Source organism: Lycium barbarum, chromosome 6 (assembly GCF_019175385.1).
Source record: "Lycium barbarum isolate Lr01 chromosome 6, ASM1917538v2, whole genome shotgun sequence".
Taxonomy (NCBI): Eukaryota; Viridiplantae; Streptophyta; class Magnoliopsida; order Solanales; family Solanaceae; genus Lycium; species Lycium barbarum.
The window spans coordinates 128,100,206-128,119,710 of NC_083342.1; the positions used below are offsets into that span (position 1 = coordinate 128,100,206).

Consider the following 19,505-nt stretch of genomic DNA (forward strand, 5'->3'; position numbering starts at 1 on the left):
GATTACAAAAATTAAGCATTTTCATGGTTATATAACCACGGAATTACAACGGGTTTACAACACCATACCACATAATTTTAAGAACAATGGATACAAACATGATTTCCTTGAAAACCATACATTAATGAACCACGAGAAACAACCATCCAAACATGGGGTAAAGTTGAGAGTAGAAAACAACTCTTTTTCTTTTCTTGTTTCAACTGCACGGAATGGTTTATGCTAACCCCCCCCCCCCCCCCCCCCCCCCCAAAAAAAAGGAAAAGGGCCAAAAATACCCTCGAACTATTCAAAATAGATCACATATACCCTCCGTTTGCATTTGGTACCAAATATACCCTCGCCGTCACACCAAGGGACCTCATATATCCCTCTCGTTAACGGACTGCCACAAATACTGACTGGGCAGTCTGCCACAAATACTGACTGGGCAGTCCGACGTGGAAAAAAGACGCCCACATGGCAGTCCACCTGGGCAGTCCACGTGGCTAAAACCCACCTTTCCCTTTAAATCAATGTTTTTTCTCTAAATTAGAACCCTAATTTCAGAAAAAAAGCTTTCTTCCCCACTAAATTTCCAATTAGGTTTAATAATGTGACTAAAACTTGAAAATTGGGATATTTATAATACCCACATGAACGATACTACAATGTTGGACTTAAAAGAAAGAAAAAGAAATTCTTATGTTAAAAGAAAGATGAAATGAATTAAATAAAAACACTAAAAAATTAATTTAGAGTAAATTTGAAAAAGATTAAGAAAATATTGATGTACTACACGTGATATGTTGATGATATGAGCACCATCATCTTCTTTCCCAAAAATTTTATCCACTCCTTCGAAAACCCAAAAAAATAAAAATTATGAAAATTTCTTAAATCACAAATTTGAAAATTGCAGATTGAAAACTCACTTATAATAATATTGTTTGCAGCTGCTTCTTACTATTTTGAGAAGTATTATTACTAAGATTTCCAATCCATTGCCTTGTGGTTGTTCGAGATAAAACTTATAAAAATTTCTACAACATTGTTCAAGATTTCCAATTGAATTTAGCGGGGAAGAAAACTTTTTTCTGAAATTAGGGTTCTAATTTAGAGAAAAAACATTGATTTAAAGGGGAAGGGGTGTTTTAACCACGTGGACTGCCATGTGGGCTTTTTTTCCACATCGGATTGCCCAGTCAGCATTTGTGGCAATTTGTTAACGAGAGGGGTATATGAAGTCCATTGGTGTGACGGCGAGGGTATATTTGGTACCAAATGCAAACGGAGGGTATATGTGATCTATTTCGAATGAGGGTATTTTTGGCCCTTTTCTGAAGAAAAAAAAAAGACGGTTAGAAAGTGATACCATCTCTTTATTTGGTAAAAAAATATTTCCCCCCCTCCCCCCACCCTATTTTTCTAGGTTTAAATGAAAGGGAAATTGCAGATATTGAAATTAACAGCCTAGTGATAAGAATTACAAGCCCCTTTCTGTTGACCTACTGTCTCCTACTTCCTCAAGAATATACAAACTTCTAGGCAATTTATAGCAACACGTAAATCCTATGTGATTAAGAAAGTAATTAATTCGTTAGGAAAATCTAAGAACGGGCAATTCCTCGATTAAATTTTTAATCGCCTATACAGACACACCCTATTTTGTTAAAGGCTTACAGCAATCACAGTATATAGGTTTTCTCTTGTGAGACTCAATTCTAGCGACTTCGATTGGTGATTCACAGTTACTTGTTCGAATTTAAGATAAAACCCTACTTTCCAATACGCTTGTGCCCAAAAAGAAAATAGATTGATTCACTTTGGTCTCAACTCTCAAACAATCAAAATTATTTATTTTATGCTAACATATAGTTCATTGTGGAGTGAAAGATATTTGTTTGAATAATCGGGGTACAGTAGAGCAAGGACGGATCTACTTGGGGGCCAGGGTGTTCACCTGAACACCCTCGGTAAAAAATTATAGTGTATATATAGGGTAAATTTTCTGTGTTTATGTGCACATATATTAACTTTTGAACACCCTCGGCAAAAAATTACAGTGTATATTTAGCTTTTTCTTTTTTCCGAACACCCTAAATGAAAATCCTGGATCCGCCAGTAGAGAGATTCCAACTTTTAAAGACTGCAAATTAGCGAACATATAATAAAGGTATAACACTTATCGCCAATGAATTTATCACATTAAATTAACTGAATTAGGTGTGGATTGCTCAAATATATAATGACCGAAAGGTCTAATATTGGCTGTGGCTAGTCTCGTTTTCTCTTCCCCTCTACTCACCGTCAAAAAGGCAGAAAACCACTTCTGTCATTTGCATTTTCTGAATTGAAAATTTGTCTCCTTGGTCATTTATTTAAATAGACAGTTGAGACATGATTTAGTTATTTAAATATGATAAAAATATTTTTGTGACCTCATTGTTACAATGGATAAATTTCAATTACTTTAGTGCGACAAAATAATTTTGTAACTGAATGTAATAGCGAATAAAATGCAATGACACCATATAGGAAATTAAGTCAATATAATATGCCGTGCAGTTTGAGTATTTCGTTTTCCACCATGAGGTCTTAATTAAAGCAATAAATGTCCAATTTGCCATAAGCCAGTTTAGGTTGGGTGGGACAAGCAGGAAAAAAATGGTAGCTTGTGTAAATCAGTCTTAATAATTAGCCGCCTAGTCTAGTAAACTTCCTAAAAGTCAAATAAGAACAAACATAGAAATGAAAAACAGAAAGATAGAAGAAAGAAAAAAACAAATTGCATTCCTCATGTTACCGTTTCGTTAGAAACTAGGCTGCTACATACAATTTCCCAAGATGCTCATATGTTTCCTTCACATATTTCGTTAAACAATTAGCAGAAACCATGGCCTTCCATGATCGAAAACTCATATTTGAATCACTTGATAATTCCACAGGCAAAACTTGTAACAGCTATTATTGCAACACAAAAGAAAACCCTTCTGGAATTTGTCCAATTTCATGCCTATATATTTGCTATCCAATTTGTACTTTTCCCCTGTTTAATGAAATCCAACCACCATTACCACCAGATTTTTTCACCCCCAAAGTTCCTATTCCTCAGTCTCCACATAAACACATTATTTCCATCTTCTTGATTATTCTGTTTTCTGTGTTGGCTACTTCTTTCTTCATTTTTTGTTGCTTCGTGGCTTACAGAATCCGAAAATCAAGAATTTTGTCACGAGCGTCGCGGCGAGTTGAAGAAGAAGAGGAGTTTAGTGATATTGTTGATGAAGATATTCATGGACCAATGGTGGATCATCCTATATGGTATATTAGAACAGTGGGTCTTCAACCATCAGTTATTAGTGCTATCACGATTTGCAAGTATACAAGGGGAGAAGGAATAATTGAAGGAACGGAGTGCTCTGTTTGCTTGAGTGAGTTTCAAGAAGATGAAACTCTTAGGATTTTGCCAAAGTGTAACCACGCTTTTCACATACCTTGTATTGATACTTGGCTTAGATCACACACCAATTGCCCCATGTGTCGTGCCGCCATTGTCATCGCCCCAGCCGCCACCTCATCGTCGTCTGAACATGTATTCTTCCGGTATCCTCTTAAGTGCAAGACCCATTTTTTTCATGGATCAAGCACGCTTGAAAATTATTGTTGATAATAATTGACTTTGAGAGTCGAACACAAGTTATTTATTTGCTCGGATACCATGTTGAAGTGTGATAATTTCATATTAAAAAAATCACACTTTTATTTACTTAATTATGTTTATAATGCAGAATTCAGGACTGAGACATGAAGAAGAAACTCGTCCGAGAATAATTTCAGAGAATACCACGGAATTAAGGATTGAGATTGAAAATGAAGGTGATTCGGTGGATGTTAGTACCATGGATATGAGCGGAAATTCCAAAGAAGATGTGGGGAATGGTACTAATGAAGGAGTGACAAGTGAATTGTGTGCATCAAGAGGATCAGCATCTTCTGTCATCGCAAATTCTTCAAGAGAACATTGGGCTGATCAAAATTCAAGAAAGAAATCAATTGAGGTAAATGAATCAGAGACGGGTACTTCTGGATCACAAATGAGGTCTCTTTCTTGCAGTACCAAGGTATTGATCAGAAGAAGCCAGAGTGCTGCTCTTCTTCGATGAGATAATGTTAGTTGTAATAAGTGTAGTATAGTATATATAAAAAGTATTATGCTGATGAAAAATGGAGATCAGCCAGAGAGAAAAAAATCTCTCTTATATTGTCAAAGCCAAAGGCTTCTGGCAAAGGTTATCAAAAAAAAAAAAAAAAAAAACTGTTTGTATGAAGTATAATTGTTGTCCTTATTTTTTAATTTTTTTTTTGGCTTTTTTGCTGGGATTACAAGCTTTGACTGCTGTGTTCATGCCCCAAACTCACTTGGCAATTAAGGTATTGCTTACTCGCAAACAAACACAACCGTAACTAATATTTTTGTATTGTTGTGTGTTGCCTCTATTATTCGTATAATATGATATACGCTCCTTAATAAGATCCTTTTCCAATTTGGTCATAAGATCTGTAGAAACATCTATGTAGTGTAAACAAAGCGATGAATTTGTAAGAATTAAAGGAGACTGTGATTGGAAAATTTTCTGTTTATTGTATTCAACTGAGTATTCATCCATTTGCAGTTAGGTCCTTGCAGTTTTGCACATTACTAAAATACACCTAAGTCTTTACATAATCTTTTCGGGTACTTTTAGAAGTATCAAATTTAACCCACAAGGTATAACCACAAAATCAGGGGAGGTGCAAAAATAGCCGGTTTTAGGACACCTATTCAAATAATAGCTTAAATTTACCAAAAAAATAGCCGTTTCAAAATTAACATCAATCATGCTGGTCTAAAGTTTAAATTGCGGGTGTAAAGTTAGGCTCGGTCAAAGCCCAGCTTCAAACTAATATGTCTTGATTGAACTTTGACTTTTCAGACCTAAAGTTAGGCTTTGGCAAAGCCAAAGCTAAGCAGCATAAACAGGAGGTTCAATCTGATTTTGGGGAAAGAACATTGATGGCAAATGAGGATGAAGAATTAGAACATAAAATTGAAATAAGTGAGGAGAATGATAGGTGTGTGAACCAACCTCAAAAGTATAGTAAGACTTTGAAGGCCCTTGTGCAGTTGTGTTGTGCTGCCCCTTTTTTCTTCGAAGTCAATCAACGCATTTGATGCCTTGTCTCTAAATAGTCACTAACAGACAGGCTGAAATTCAAAAAGATTAGTTTTGTGTTTATTGCGTTCCAGTTCCGCAGTCAAAAGTCATACAGCTGCCATTCGTTCTTTAGTTTATATTATTTCTATTTTAACGTAAGATGAAGTATTTAATATTCTGCGAGTTCAAGTTTGTGTATCAAAAAATACCTCACGCTATATTACCAAGATATTGGAACTTTTATACGCTTGTAGAATAATTTTTACTACTACCCTAGCTACTAGGTACTTTAACAGAGATAACTATAATAAATGTCAACCGAAAATGTGGATGAGTCACTTTGAAATCAAAGTAACGCAAATAGCAGCCTATAACATATGAAACTACGTCGATCGTATAATATAATATATAAAATTACTGAATATAATTGAAGTCTGTAAAATTGTATCACAATGAAGCAGGTTATAACCGATCGAATAAAACGCCCTAGTCAAAAGCACAATATTATAAATCCATAATCTTTTTAGACACCTTTTTTTGTTGGCATTTCTAGAAAGGAAAAAGGAAATATTGACTCTCTCATGGAAGAAAGTTAATATATTAATAACGATTTTGCATGTTGAACTTTCAATTTTTCCTAAGTGCATGCGGATGACTTAATCAAAAAGTGGACGATCATGTCCTAGTGAAGTGTTTTCTACTGTGCAGCGTTCGGTGTATTTCCAAATTCTAATCAATAGTTTGACTGAATAAAAATGGAGTAGCTAGTTCTTATTTCTTGAGTGATAATTACTCATAACTATCTCTCACAATCAAAACCAAAGTCAAGCTTCAATTGACGAAAATGAAATTAAGGGTGAGCCCCCACTCAGCTAATTTGCTCCAAAATATGTTAAGTGTCAAGTCTTTGATAGTGTTCTTGCAACTATGGAAATTTTGGACTCCATCTTAAAAGAAGCTTCAATCCTTGAATGTTGAATAGAAATTTTAATTCCAAAGATCAGGCGTGTGTCTGACTTTCCTCAATTTAATTTTGTGGAAAATGTCGTATCTACTCCCTTTTTAAAGTACCGCGAAGTTGCTTGTCATGTCCAAGTACCATTCTCTTACTTCTAAGAGTTGATTTTTCTATATTTTGCATCAAAGATTTAGAGCAATTAATTAGGCATGGCTGATGCATTGTCAGAAGACCAAATTTCTGAGTTTCGTGAAGCCTTCTGGGTTATCGATAAGGATTGCGACGGTAAGCCAGTAAATCTTCTAGTTTAATTCTCGTTTTTTCCTTCCTATAATTTACTATATATAAACTGGTCTTTGTTAACAATAGTAAAAAAAAAAAAAAAAAAAAACTCCAGAAAATGGATCTTTATTTTGTCCAATTTTGAAATCTTTGTATTGTTTGAATGGAAATGAAGGGGTGATAAGAATGGAGGAACTTGCGGCAGTAATCCAATCTTTAAATGAACATCCAACTAAGGAAGAGATACAAGAAATGGTAAACGAAGTGGATCCTGATGGTGATGGCACTATTGATTTTGAAGATTTCTTGAATATCATGGCTAGAAAGCTCAAGGTAATTATATTGAATATATATATATATATATATATATATATATATATATATATTAATCCATATCAGGTGATCGACTGTAGATATTTTTAATTAGGTAACCTGATAGTGTAAAAGAATTTAAAATGACTATGTATAGATGTTAATTACTCATAAACTTATATATTAATTACTCGTACACTTATATATTGTGCAGGACAACGTATCGGAGGAGTTAAAAGAAGCATTCAAAGTATTTGATCGAGATCAAGATGGATTTATTTCTGCTAATGAGGTCTTAACTATACTCTTATTTCATTCGATTTTTTTCCTCATTAGTAACTCTTGATCAAAGACCTTAACTTTCTAAGTCTCAAAAATAAAAATGTTGACTAAAATTTTTGACTTTAACCCGCTGTGGAAACACATTCTAATGGTGAAATTTTTGGATGTGCGTGAATGCAGTTAAGAAATGTGATGATGAATTTGGGAGAAAGATTGACAGATGAAGAAGCCCAACAGATGATCAGAGAGGCAGATCTTGATGGAGATGGTCTCGTTAGCTATGAGGAATTTGTTAAAATCATGATAATTTAATGATTTTTTTTTCTTTTTTGTATAACTCTTCTCTTATATTCTTTAGGACTACTTACAGATAAATAGCTTTCTACTATCGTCTTTTGTCCTTTTTGACGAGAGAAAAAAAAAATAGTGCTATATTTAAGATAATTGTATGTATTCATAGAATAACTTTTTAATTCATCCTATTTCATCAAATTCGAAATGTGATGTGGTTCCAGTACCTTGTTCATTCTCATCGTTCACTAAGCATTTTAATCCTAAAATCACCTCTTGCAATGCACTTATGTCTGTCCCCTTAATAATTGTTTATGTACTCTTCCTTTTTTCTTTCTTTATTATCTCGAGTCAACTGGCAAAACAGAGACCTTTGAACAGATAGGCAAATAATACCATTCGGCTTTACGTTTAACTAGAACAGAAAAGGTTTAAAATGTCCCTAATTTATTGAAACTGGCTCAAAAATATTATTTCTACGTCTTGGACCAAAATACTCTTTAACTTTATTTTTTGACTTAAAAATATCTCTTAAATTAACGATTGACAAGTTGATTATGTGGGACTTTATTAAAAAAAAAAAAAACATGGAAGAGTATGATTGGTCCAAGTGTTCAATAGGAGTAAATTACTAATCATATCTATATACAGGCAGACTTCTCTATACGACATCCGCATATAACAGCACTTTTCTATAATAGTCAAGTTTTTTTTTTTAAATCGATTTTTTATGTTATAATTTACTTCTCTATTAACAGTATTTCACCTATAACAGCAACAACCAACTTTATAACAGTACGCTCTTTGTAAAATTACCTCCCATATAACAGTTATCTTCTTTTTTTGGTAATATAATAATTAACCATCTTTATAAAAATAGAATATCTATGATTACCAATAATAAGTGTAGAGATTTTGACCAAATATTTGATCCTTTAATACACTATTTATGACAAAAAATATCACATTTATATTCCTTTCATCATTAAAAAAAATTCCTTCGTTATACAAAGTGTGATTAAGCTTAGAATTTGGGAATTTAAAATGAAAAATTAGGTTTCATGCATCTTTTTTGCCTATAACAGCAAAATATTATTTAAATGTTATAATGTTATAGGTGCATAACAACAAAAAAAATTCGGACCCAACGAGGTTGTTATAGAGAGGTTTGACTGTATAATATAAAGCTAGGTAAAAGAAAAGTGATGTGGTACCTCTCTTTGGCTAAGGATCCTATTTATCTTTTTTTGCCTTTTTCTTCAATTTTCTAAATTATTTTATTTCAAAAGTCATCTCCATAACTCACACCTCCTCCTTCTCATAACTTCTCCTCTTAATTGGTTAATCATATTCATAACTCACATTAAATTACCATAATTACAGAGAAGCTTACTTCCTCTACTCATTTTTTAGGCTACTTAATTTGTATGTAATGAGCATTAGAAAGAAAGAAGTTTGGCTACGGCAACAATTCAGAAGAGAGGATATGTGCTTTTTCCAAAATAAGTCTCATTAATTTCAATTCTTAATTAGTCTCATTAATTTCGTTTCTACTTATTTTTTTGTAACTAGTGTATCAGTCCGCACTTCGCGCGGTCGTAAAGGACTGTAATGTTTTTATAGCTCTAATCAATACTTTATAACAATTAGAGCTTAGATAAAACATCTTCACTTTTATATATATGTATATAGAAGTGTGTGTTGGGTGGTTTTAATACACGATTCTCTTAGTTTGCTATATATCAAATACAAATACATAGGCATTTGAGTTTTTTGTTTCTTTAAATAGTAAAACTTTTATTGTCTATCTTCTATTCAATAAAAAAAAATGTAAAACGAAAAATAAATAAAGTAAAAGCAGAAAGAAAAAAAATAGAATGAAAAGAGTGGCAACGTTGGGAATTCCATCTAGTGGATATTCAAAAGTTACATTTTCGTTAAATCTAGTGGATATTAAAATTACATTTTGATCCTATTTTTTTCTTTTACCAAAATTGTTAAGATTTATTGAGCATATTGAAATAAAAACGGCAAAAAGTAGTAAAAGATTTTAAAGAGAAAAATAGATTGGAGCTGGTCCAAGAGAGTTGTAATACCATCTATTAGCAGGACATAATTATAACTCACCTGCAAATATAAATTAAACTTTTAAGTGCATACTTCAAAAACTAATTTAAGTATTGGAAAGCTACTTGCACTTGTTCATAGTGCTCTAAATAAGCGATATCGTATGAGTTGTCAAGAGTAATAATTAAATTGAACCAAAAAATCAGATCTGTCACAAAAATATACAATTTTAAAAGTTCAGTTTCAAGCACATTTTGATTCGCTTAATCAATCGACTTCAGCTTAAATGCTCAGTGAAATGGGAAATCTAAAAGAGTGATTAGATATGAATGCTAAACACATAAAATATAACTATAAATAGTTAGCAGATATATAATATATGTATAATTCATGTATAACTTGTGTATAATCGTATATAATCTATCTATTCTGCTTAAAAAAATTTACAGTGAAGATCCCTATGATCACATGTATGACTTTACGAAGGAGAGTCAAAATATAAAAAAAAAAAATTCACAAAAAAATCTAGGGGATTCATATAGTATATACATTGTATATAAAAATTGATAAGCCGACGAAAATGTGCAATGACCAAGGATGGCTCCACCACTGAGCATGACATTATCACTATCTTAAAAATCTAACAAGCAATAGATGCAGCATCGCTAATAAAAAATTGAAATGCGATTTTCTTTCACATAGACTACAAATGAACGAAAAACAATGTAGTGATTCCGAAACCAAAAGAAATATCTTATTTAATTTACTGGGATAACTTTAAGAATTGATACAACAGTAAAAGATTAAACAAAAAAGATCACTGAGAATAGTACCTGTTGTTAAGATCAAGCAAAAGAAAAATCTCATCTAACTTAAAATTTGATACAACAAACAAAAGAAAAAATCTAACCTAACCTAAAATTTGATACAGCTAAATTATTTCATAACATGGTAATAGTAGATTATTAGAAAAGAGAAAGTTAGTCACTTAAGGATTGATACAATTAACTCAAGCATAGCACGGTAACATATTAAATTGAAAAGATTACTGAGGACAATACACATAAGCGTACATAGAAACTCCAAGATTAAATTTAGCCAACATCTAATACAATCGTCAATCCTTGATATTTCATCGAAATGATAAACAAAAGGACAAAATTATAACTCCATGCAGCACATAGCATATAGCTTTTCACTGTCTTGAAACTTTTGATTTTGTGAGAAGACCTAATATTTGATAACCATGTAGAGGAGATGCACTTTATAGTGAGTGTGTGAAGAACGAAGATAGTGGCGGTGATAGTTTAATGAGGAAAAACCGTTTCAAATTTTTATTTAGTGCTAGACTCTTTAGATTTCGAATGGAGAATTTAATCAAGACAAAAGAGGAAAAGACACTTACACAATTAACCGGATCCGTTGATGAAAGGCTGTAATGATTAATTATTACGGAACACAAAAGGTCGTGACTTTGTAACAGCCCTTATTGGGGTTAATGTTTCTTTAATCCATGTGTGTATTATATAATATTATTGACCAGGAAAAATGAGTAAAAAAACCAAAAAAAGAAGAAAAAAGATAAATACAAATGCTGGCCATAGAGAGGTGTCACATCACCTTGTCTATGCTTAGCTTTATATTATATATATATTACTTCGGTTAATAAGAATTCTGACGTTTTAAAAACGAAAGGTAACGCAGGGAAGTTAGATGATCATTCATCTGCCCCAATTTACTATCTTTACATATAAACAGAACAACATTTTACTAAGGATCTTCATCTTTTGAAATAACATAATTCTTCTACTTTGCTTCTTTTAGGTACTTTCTATAAAGACAAAAATATGATAGTAGTGATAAAGAACATTTGAGGTAAGTTCTTGGATATGATCACACCTTTAAGAAGATTCATTAACTTTTGTTCTTCATTTTCAGAGTGATGTTCCACGATCTTAAATATAATGCGAAAGTTAATTTTAGGAATTCTGTGAATTTTATTTCATCATTTCCATGCCCTCTAATACATAGCTATTATATGTTGACTTTTTTTTTTTTTCTTTCAATTCATTCTTTTGATAGGTCAGGTTTTTGGAGTAATGATGCCTCTTTTAGTTGCTATGAACAGGGATCAATGGCTAACTTCAAGACTTTGCGATTGAGAAGAGACGGCACTACCGCACTGCTACTTTCACTTAACAGTTAGCGGCAATATATTCCATCATAGCAATTTTTGTTATCAAAAAATTGCACCACTTTGAATACTATTCCTCCAAGCTTAAATGGAATATATAGCATAGATGCATATGAATGTTTGGAATATCAAACATTTGACTCCTAATATTTGGTGACAACAGTCCAAGAAAAGAGGTAGAAAATTACATCATAGAATTCAATTTCTTCAATTTGTGTTCCCCTATGCAGGCCGAAAACTATATGTTTGATTATCTTCTAGCTTATTGTGATGCTCGTGATGGAAGACCGGAAAAAGAGAAGCACTAGTAGACTTCTAGGCTAAAGCTTCTGAAGAAGTGAATATTATTTACTCGCGCTTTTAGATCGATGAGAACGTAGCCCAAGGGACAAATCCAAAATTCATGACGTCTGTGGACCAAAGTGAACAATACATAACATTTATCCACGTAAAGAAATATTAGGTAGCCACACTATGGGCATTAGCAAAAGTAAATGTTAAAGATAATTCAGAATTTAATCTAAATTAATCTCTATCCAAACAGATCTTAATTTTATAATTAAAGGAAGATAAATGAACTATAATTTGTTATATTCTAATTTTTTCAACAAGTGCTTTCGGTAATTGGTTGTGATAAACGATGGATTAACAACACTATACGTGAAATCCAAAGCAACAAAGAAATTATTGCAGTTAACAAAGGTTTAAAAAAATTCTTCAATGCTCAGTTGTATTCTAATAATAGTTCTTCTATGTTCTAATTCTAATTAAAGTATTTATATACGCGTATATTATCAGTTTATATATATAGTTAATTTTAGGCATACTGCATAAAGAAGCCCTCAAACTTGGCCTCAGCTGGTAAGTATGCCCTTCAATTTTGGGTGCGCACAAGTAGACACCTCAACTTGTGTAAAGTTGAACATGTAAACACAAATGCTTACGTGGAACTGACGTGACACATAACTTTTGGAGGTGTACTTTATACAAGTTGAGGTTGCTAAATGATCATTTTTTAAGTTAGAGTGTTCAACTGACAAAGTGGAGACAAATTGAGGTGCCTACTTGTGCATATCCAAAGCTGGAGGGCATACTTGCCAGCGGAGGCCAAGTTTGAGGGCATGTTTATGTATTGTGCCTTAATTTTATGCTTATATACTTGGTAAAATTTCATCTCTTGGTAAAATTTCATCTCTCTTTTTATCTTGACTAAAGTTATAAGAATAATATTTCTAAATTCACTATATATATATATATATATCATTTATTATAACCGCGCTAAGCGCGGACAAATTAACTAGTTCATATCTATTAATCCGACTAATTAGTTCATATCTATTAATCCGACCCATCCATATAATTAAACCAAAATTTCTAATTATTAACCCCCATTAACATTCCTTTTTCTTCCTCATATATTCCTCATGCTTCTCCGTTTGGATTCCACCTGAGTTCCTCTTTACCCTAAAGTCTCTCTCTCCTTTTCTAAACACTTTCAATATTTAGCACATCAAATTTATTTTTATTCTCATCAGTTTCCCTGTCAAGCCATCTAGTGTGTGTTTTTAGTACAGTTTAGATTATTCATTTTTTATATTGCAGAGAAGACATATACAACTAAAAATTGAAGAAAAAATCACCACTAACCTTTAAAATTCTCGATTAGTTTAAGTTTGGATTTGGTACAAAGAATCCAATTGACAACCGTAGACACCCCAAATTAAGAATATGTTCTTACTAAATCCAATTTAGACCCCCTTAAAAAAAACTCAAAGCCATAATGTGACCAACACGGTTAGAGTCTAGTTAAAAGACACGATAATATTGCAGGAATATATGAGGGGAAGAATAAAAGAATTGGGACAGAGGTTAATAATCATGAGTTTGGTTTTAATTACGTGTGTGTGCCAGATCAATACATATGTTAGGTTATTTAATACACCTGGACTAATCATACTCTGCCGGGTGGATTATTTTTATAAGGCCTCTCATAGTTAAGTAGTTAACTGTTAATTTTAGAGACATTTTAGGCCAAAAATAACATTGAGGATATTTTTATTTTATTCAATAGAGAAAAGAAAGATATTTTTTACCCAAATTCAATAGGTTAGTGGCACTTTTGGTCCTACTCCATAACTATAATATATGCATTTAAAATATTAAACAAAAACTTAAAAGTTGTACCAATTCTCCCCCGTATTAACTTCCTTAGAGAGATTTATTACTTACACTAAAATACTTAATGCATCCCTTTGCAAATAATTTGAAAGATTTTTATAGATGCACTTAACTATTTTATCAAATAAACAAATTCGAATTCAGTGCTGGGAAACATATAATCCTCACACAGGTATACAGTCACGCAAGTAGGCTATTCCTTTTTTTGTTCAACACGATATCACCATGTGAGCAGTGGCGGAGCCAGAATTTTCACTAAGGGGATTCAAACTACGAATAATTAAACACACGAAGAAGTCAAAGGAGGTTCAACATCTACTATACATACATAAAAAATAATTTTAACCATGTATAAACAGTGTAGTTTTCCGTCGAAAGGGGTTCCCTTAGGCCTACTTGGCTATGCCCCTGCATGTGAGAGGAACAAGAGGTGTAAAAGATGGGCTAGGTTCGTTAGAAACAGGTTTGGGTGTTAGATTCGGGTCGGATCTTTTAATTGGGTGGCAAATTTATTGGACCATTAAGAAATGGCCACTTGTTTAATGAAATTTCATGTCATTTTTCTGTTAACTAAAGGGCATTTTTAAACCTAAAGAAAATGTTAAGGGCATTTTTGAGCTCTTTCTAAACTTCAAAAGCGAGAGAATTTTTGGGGAGGTTAAAGAAAAAAGTTGGACTCGGCTCCCTTCCGTTGGCAATCTTCTCCGGTTCTCGCAGTGCTTTTTTATTTTTTTTACACGTGTCCACTTATCAATGTAACAGATTAGATTTATTCCACTAATCATAAGTTCAAAGTCAGCGAGAATACTGCCAAAATTTATCTCGAAGGGTCCTCGACGCCATCAATGGCAATCAAAAAAATAAATAAATTAAGCACTTGAATTTGTTCCAATTCAAAAGACTAAGAAATTGTCCTCTTGAATTTGTTAACAATCGTAATGCTCCTATAGTATGAATTAGGCATGGTTAAGGGCATGTTGTTTATGGAAAACCTGACGGAAAAAAAGTAAATGGAAGTGGGTTTTTTCTGCTTGAGATTTGAAAGAAAAGGGCATAAAAGATCATCGAACAGTGAAACGGAAGAGAAGGGATATGTGAGAAAAATATTGACCATGGTTAAGAGTTAAGATGTTTCAATTGGTAAATAAATCTAGTCCATTGTATTAATAAGTGGACACGTGTAAAAAAAAATTAAGATAGCAGTACTGCGGGAACTGGAGAAGATTGCCACCGGAGGGGAGCCGTGTTTTGCGACTTCTGTACTAATCACTCTTGATAATAATTATCACTCTTGATAATAATAGCTTTTCTTTTTTTATTTCTTTTGGAGAAGAATCACACTTTGGCCAAATGGGGAGTTTTAATTAACTAACTAAAATGAGTTTTTAATTAGCACTACCTGCCAAAATCCAACTGTAGGAGCCGACAAAGTTATGACTCTCTCTCAATGACATTATAGCTTTACCTATTAATCACGATAAGACTTGATGAGCATCGAGGTAGTTGTGTAAAATTATCTCGTTAATTTCTGAATGAGTGGTCAATATTTTAGGACATTGGCTGAATTGACAACCATTAAAAATGGACATGAAGGAACAGGAGTATTACACTCATTTCTTCAAGTGAGAAAATCAAACATTATTTAGCAAAAAAATCCACATGTGAATGATGTTATCCTCGTGCTACATGTTTGGTATTGCACTAGTACTTTAAAAAAAAAAATCACAAAGGGTCTATGTACTTGGTTATATTCGTATAAGAATATTACAAAAGAAAAAAAGAGGGGGACTAGGCTTCACCTCTAAACAGTTTGAAAGAATCTTACACTGTTATTAGGATGTATTATTCCCTAAAACTGGTAGCAAAAAGGAGTTAACTGGCAAAGAATTGATTTTGTCGTAGCTAATTTTGAAACTACAACTGATGACGATCCAAGTGATAAGCACCTTAAATGATCCTAGGCAAAAACTGTGGTCAGTGACTAACAAGGGGATATTTAGATCAGCTCCCTATTTAGCTAGTCTATCTGCCACTTGATTGGCCTCTCTACAGCAGCGAGTGACATGTTAATTAGCTTGTTCGAATAGTGGATACATGGTACTTAGGACCTCCCTGAGTTTGATGTTCATGTTGTTCTTTTGTTCAATCATATTAACAATCGAAAGAGAGTCTAGCTCAAGAGTTAACTGGGAGTAGCCATCTGCTAGACACCACTGTACACCAAACAGTGCAAAATCAGCTTATGCTAAATTATTACTCCCACAACAAGTAGGTGCAGAGGAAGCAAGTATTAAGGATCTAAGAACATCCCTAATCACACCTCTTTTCCCAGATTGAGCAAAATAACTTCCATCAGTATTGATCTTTACCCATCCAGGAGTAGGCTTCTTCTATATAACTTGTTTCCATGTGGCTATAGGCTTCATTCTCTCCACTGTAGAACAGATCGATATGAGTCCATTGAATTGACAAATGACACTCAAGAAGGCATATGCAATGGCTCTCTGTGAGATCCAGCATGTCTGATATATAATGTTGCTCTTGAAAATCTTATTTGGGTCTCCATATTTACAGGAGCAAAAGCTTTTCCATAGTTCCCAGCTGATCACTATAGCGGTGATTTGTAGTATCAGCTTGTGAATTTCATGCTTGCATTGTGCTTTAATCTTCTACCATGCTTGCATTGTGCTTCTTGAGTTCTGACTTGTGATTTTGATGCCTAAAGAAGATCCGATTAAAGAATTTCTAAATCTGCATTGCTATCTATTCCTGTACAAAACATGTTCTAAAGTTTGACAATTGGGTAATAATTGACTAAATGGTTGTTTTCCAAATTTACATAATATGTCATCAAAAAGAAATCTCCTTCCAAAACCACCATGAAAGGAAAGATATCTTGAAGGGGAACTTTTTATGTTAACCTGGTTGATGAAATTTATTTTAGGAAACTTAGTTCTAATGATCTGCCAAGCACTAATTGATAGTAACTAGATAAGTATAGCCCGTGCTGCGCACGCGCCTAACATTTGGAAATCTGATATTTAATGTGGCTGCTCTTTACTTGGTTTTTCAATAACAACGAATTTTACTCCTCCTTCATATTACATCCACAGAGATAGCATACAAATAACAATAAATTCTTTGGACGAGTTCCTATGAATTTACTAACACATCAGTGATGCACAATTTCATATCAATTTTAACATAGAAACACAAAAACAATTTTATAACATGCACATTCAAGTGTAGTAAACCTTGTTCTCTTCTAGACACTACTTTGGGGAAGCAAACATCTCCAAATTAATCGACAACAATTTGTTGATGAGACATTTCTCAGGGGCAAAGGAGGATATGAGAAAATTTTGCTGGAGTTGATCCAAACCTACTATTCATGTGAAAATGACTGAATTCTCTATTTTTGTTGTGGTATTCTCTATCTCTCTATTATGCATGTCATACCAGGATGGCGACATGATTTGAATCCAGTGGCGGAGCCAGGAATCTAGATAAGGGTGTTCAAAATTATAAAGTAAACATATTGTTTCATGATTGGGTGCACCAAAAAAATTAAATCGAACTAGATAACATTTAGCTTTGCCATTTTGCTTTGTTGTGTGTCCTTAAGCATAATCCAAACATTAATTTGAAATATAGTTTGAAATTTTCGCTGAAAATTTTAGTTGAGCAAAGAAAATCACTTAAGAAATTCCAATAAATAAAATCACTAAGCACCAATGAAGAAAAAAGTTGGAAAGTTAATAAAAGAGAATAAAAAAAGACAGAAAAGAATGAACCGGGCGACCATCTTTGGTAGCGTCCAATGGGTGGAGACGATGAGGTTTTAAATAGATTTTTCAGAGTAACTACAAAGCAAATCAAACGAACTTTATTTTTACTTGAGATGTTTTCAGGTATATACATATAGAAATTAATATTATATATTAATAAAATCACAAATATAAACATCTTTATTAGAATTAAAGTTTGCATTGGACTGCACTTTTCATTATCATATTTTCTTATAAAAAAGAAAATAACTATGTGTCTAATGGGTTTAATACCTAATTAATTTATAATTCGTATAAATAATTTATTTATATATCTACTTTTCTTCTTTCATAGGATGGTAAATGTTTAGAGGCTACTCGTATAATTTGAGATATTCAAGAAGATTTGGGTGAAACTTTTTTAAACATATACTTATGACTAATATTTAAAAAGAATATTTAAAGAAAGGAAAGTAGAGAATTGCCTTTGACTGAATCCTATTTGATGAAGTGCAATGCTTGTCGAACAGCGTATGTTTTCAGTTAAAAAAGGAACACAAAAAGAGCGCTTTAATGAGCTTCGAACCCGCGAGATGAGACCCAAAATGAACACCCTTAACCGTTGAGCCGCGTCACTTAGTTGTGACAAGGGTGTTCAATAACTGGCATATATCTGTAAAATACCATATTTAACCTGTATACCCGACATAATTTTCCGGCGAAGGGTGTTCAGCTGAACACCCTTCGTATAGTGTAGCTCCGCCCCTGTTTGAATCAAACATATACAGGAAAGGTATAAGTTGTTAAATTATTCTGTCATATATCAAAAGACCATTAATTAGTTCTACAGTTTAAAAGACCTGACATATATTTTTAGACAAACCAAAATGAAAAGAAACCATAGTGAAAACTTACATAGATAATCTAGTTGAAACAATTAGATAATACAGAAAAAATTAAGTACCTTTTGATTGAAATGCTACAAAACCGCATAAATTGAGAGCTACCACAACAAAGTGCAAAAACTGCAATAACAAAAAGATAAAACGCAATAGGATAACGAGGTATGAGTAGCTACTACAGCCCAAGAGGTAGAGAAAATGAGAAATTAAACCAATCTAAGTGCTAGGAGCAGTTATGATTCTGATGATGAAATCACTGCCAGCATGGTCATGGTTATTTCTACCATTTAGAAAAAGATCAAGCATTCATTTGCTTAATTAATACACGATTTATTCTAGACTAAATAACCAAGCTAAGCATAAGAAAAATGACTGACACTACTACAACAACAACATACCCAGTGTAACTCCACTACTATTGCTGGAATAAAGAAAGTGCTTACTTAGCTCAAATCCTATGGCAAGTGAAAAGTCGGGGCAAAGAATAATATCATCCATTAGTAACTCTAATGAGATGACTAAATGCTATTAGTTGTAGCAATAAAGAAAATATCAACACTCATAAGTCATTCCCGCCGAATTTAATAATACTTACACAAACTACCAATCAGTTAATGTTAGAAACATAGAAGCAATAAAGTAAGAAAACAAAAGTAAAAAGTTTGAAGCAAGTCAGTTACTCCTCATTGTGATACTCGCGAGAAGGGAGAAGAACAATAAAGAGGCAGATGAGTAAAAGGAAGGCCGCCGGAGAAGGAGAAAAGTAAACGGCATGTGCAGATGTGGGAGAAGGATTTAGTTTGTTTTAGAATTTGGTGCAAAAGATAAAAGTCCTCACTGTTAATGTGTCTACGGGCATTTAAGGAAAAGATACAATCCAGACAAACTTTATGAAATGCTTAGATATGGATAATTACACGTTAATTTTATTGATACTTTTGCATTTCAGTGAAATAGAAGCCAAAAAGTCTTCTTTGAATTATATTCTTGTACCGTTTCATATTCCAAATTAAATTTATGAAATGCTCAAATATGGATATTTATGTCAGCCTTTTAATTAGATAGTTTCTCTAAGGGTGAGCGCAGAGTTTGTCG

General features: G+C 32.9%; 2 protein-coding genes across 2 annotated transcripts; both read left to right on the forward strand.

Moving 5' to 3' along the window:
- The first annotated feature begins 2,689 nt into the window (after nt 1–2,689).
- Nucleotides 2,690–4,328, forward strand: LOC132598821 (RING-H2 finger protein ATL54-like). The gene is made up of 2 exons (XM_060311923.1): nt 2,690–3,574; nt 3,771–4,328. Exons 1-2 carry the CDS (start codon nt 2,876–2,878, stop codon nt 4,143–4,145), a joined length of 1,074 nt encoding a protein of 357 aa, XP_060167906.1. The 5' UTR covers nt 2,690–2,875; the 3' UTR covers nt 4,146–4,328.
- Nucleotides 4,329–6,185: 1,857 nt separating this feature from the next.
- Nucleotides 6,186–7,503, forward strand: LOC132600188 (calmodulin-like). Its single transcript, XM_060313280.1, has 4 exons — nt 6,186–6,420; nt 6,593–6,750; nt 6,944–7,021; nt 7,192–7,503. Exons 1-4 carry the CDS (start codon nt 6,345–6,347, stop codon nt 7,321–7,323), a joined length of 444 nt encoding a protein of 147 aa, XP_060169263.1. The 5' UTR covers nt 6,186–6,344; the 3' UTR covers nt 7,324–7,503.
- The last annotated feature ends 12,002 nt before the right edge of the window (nt 7,504–19,505 follow it).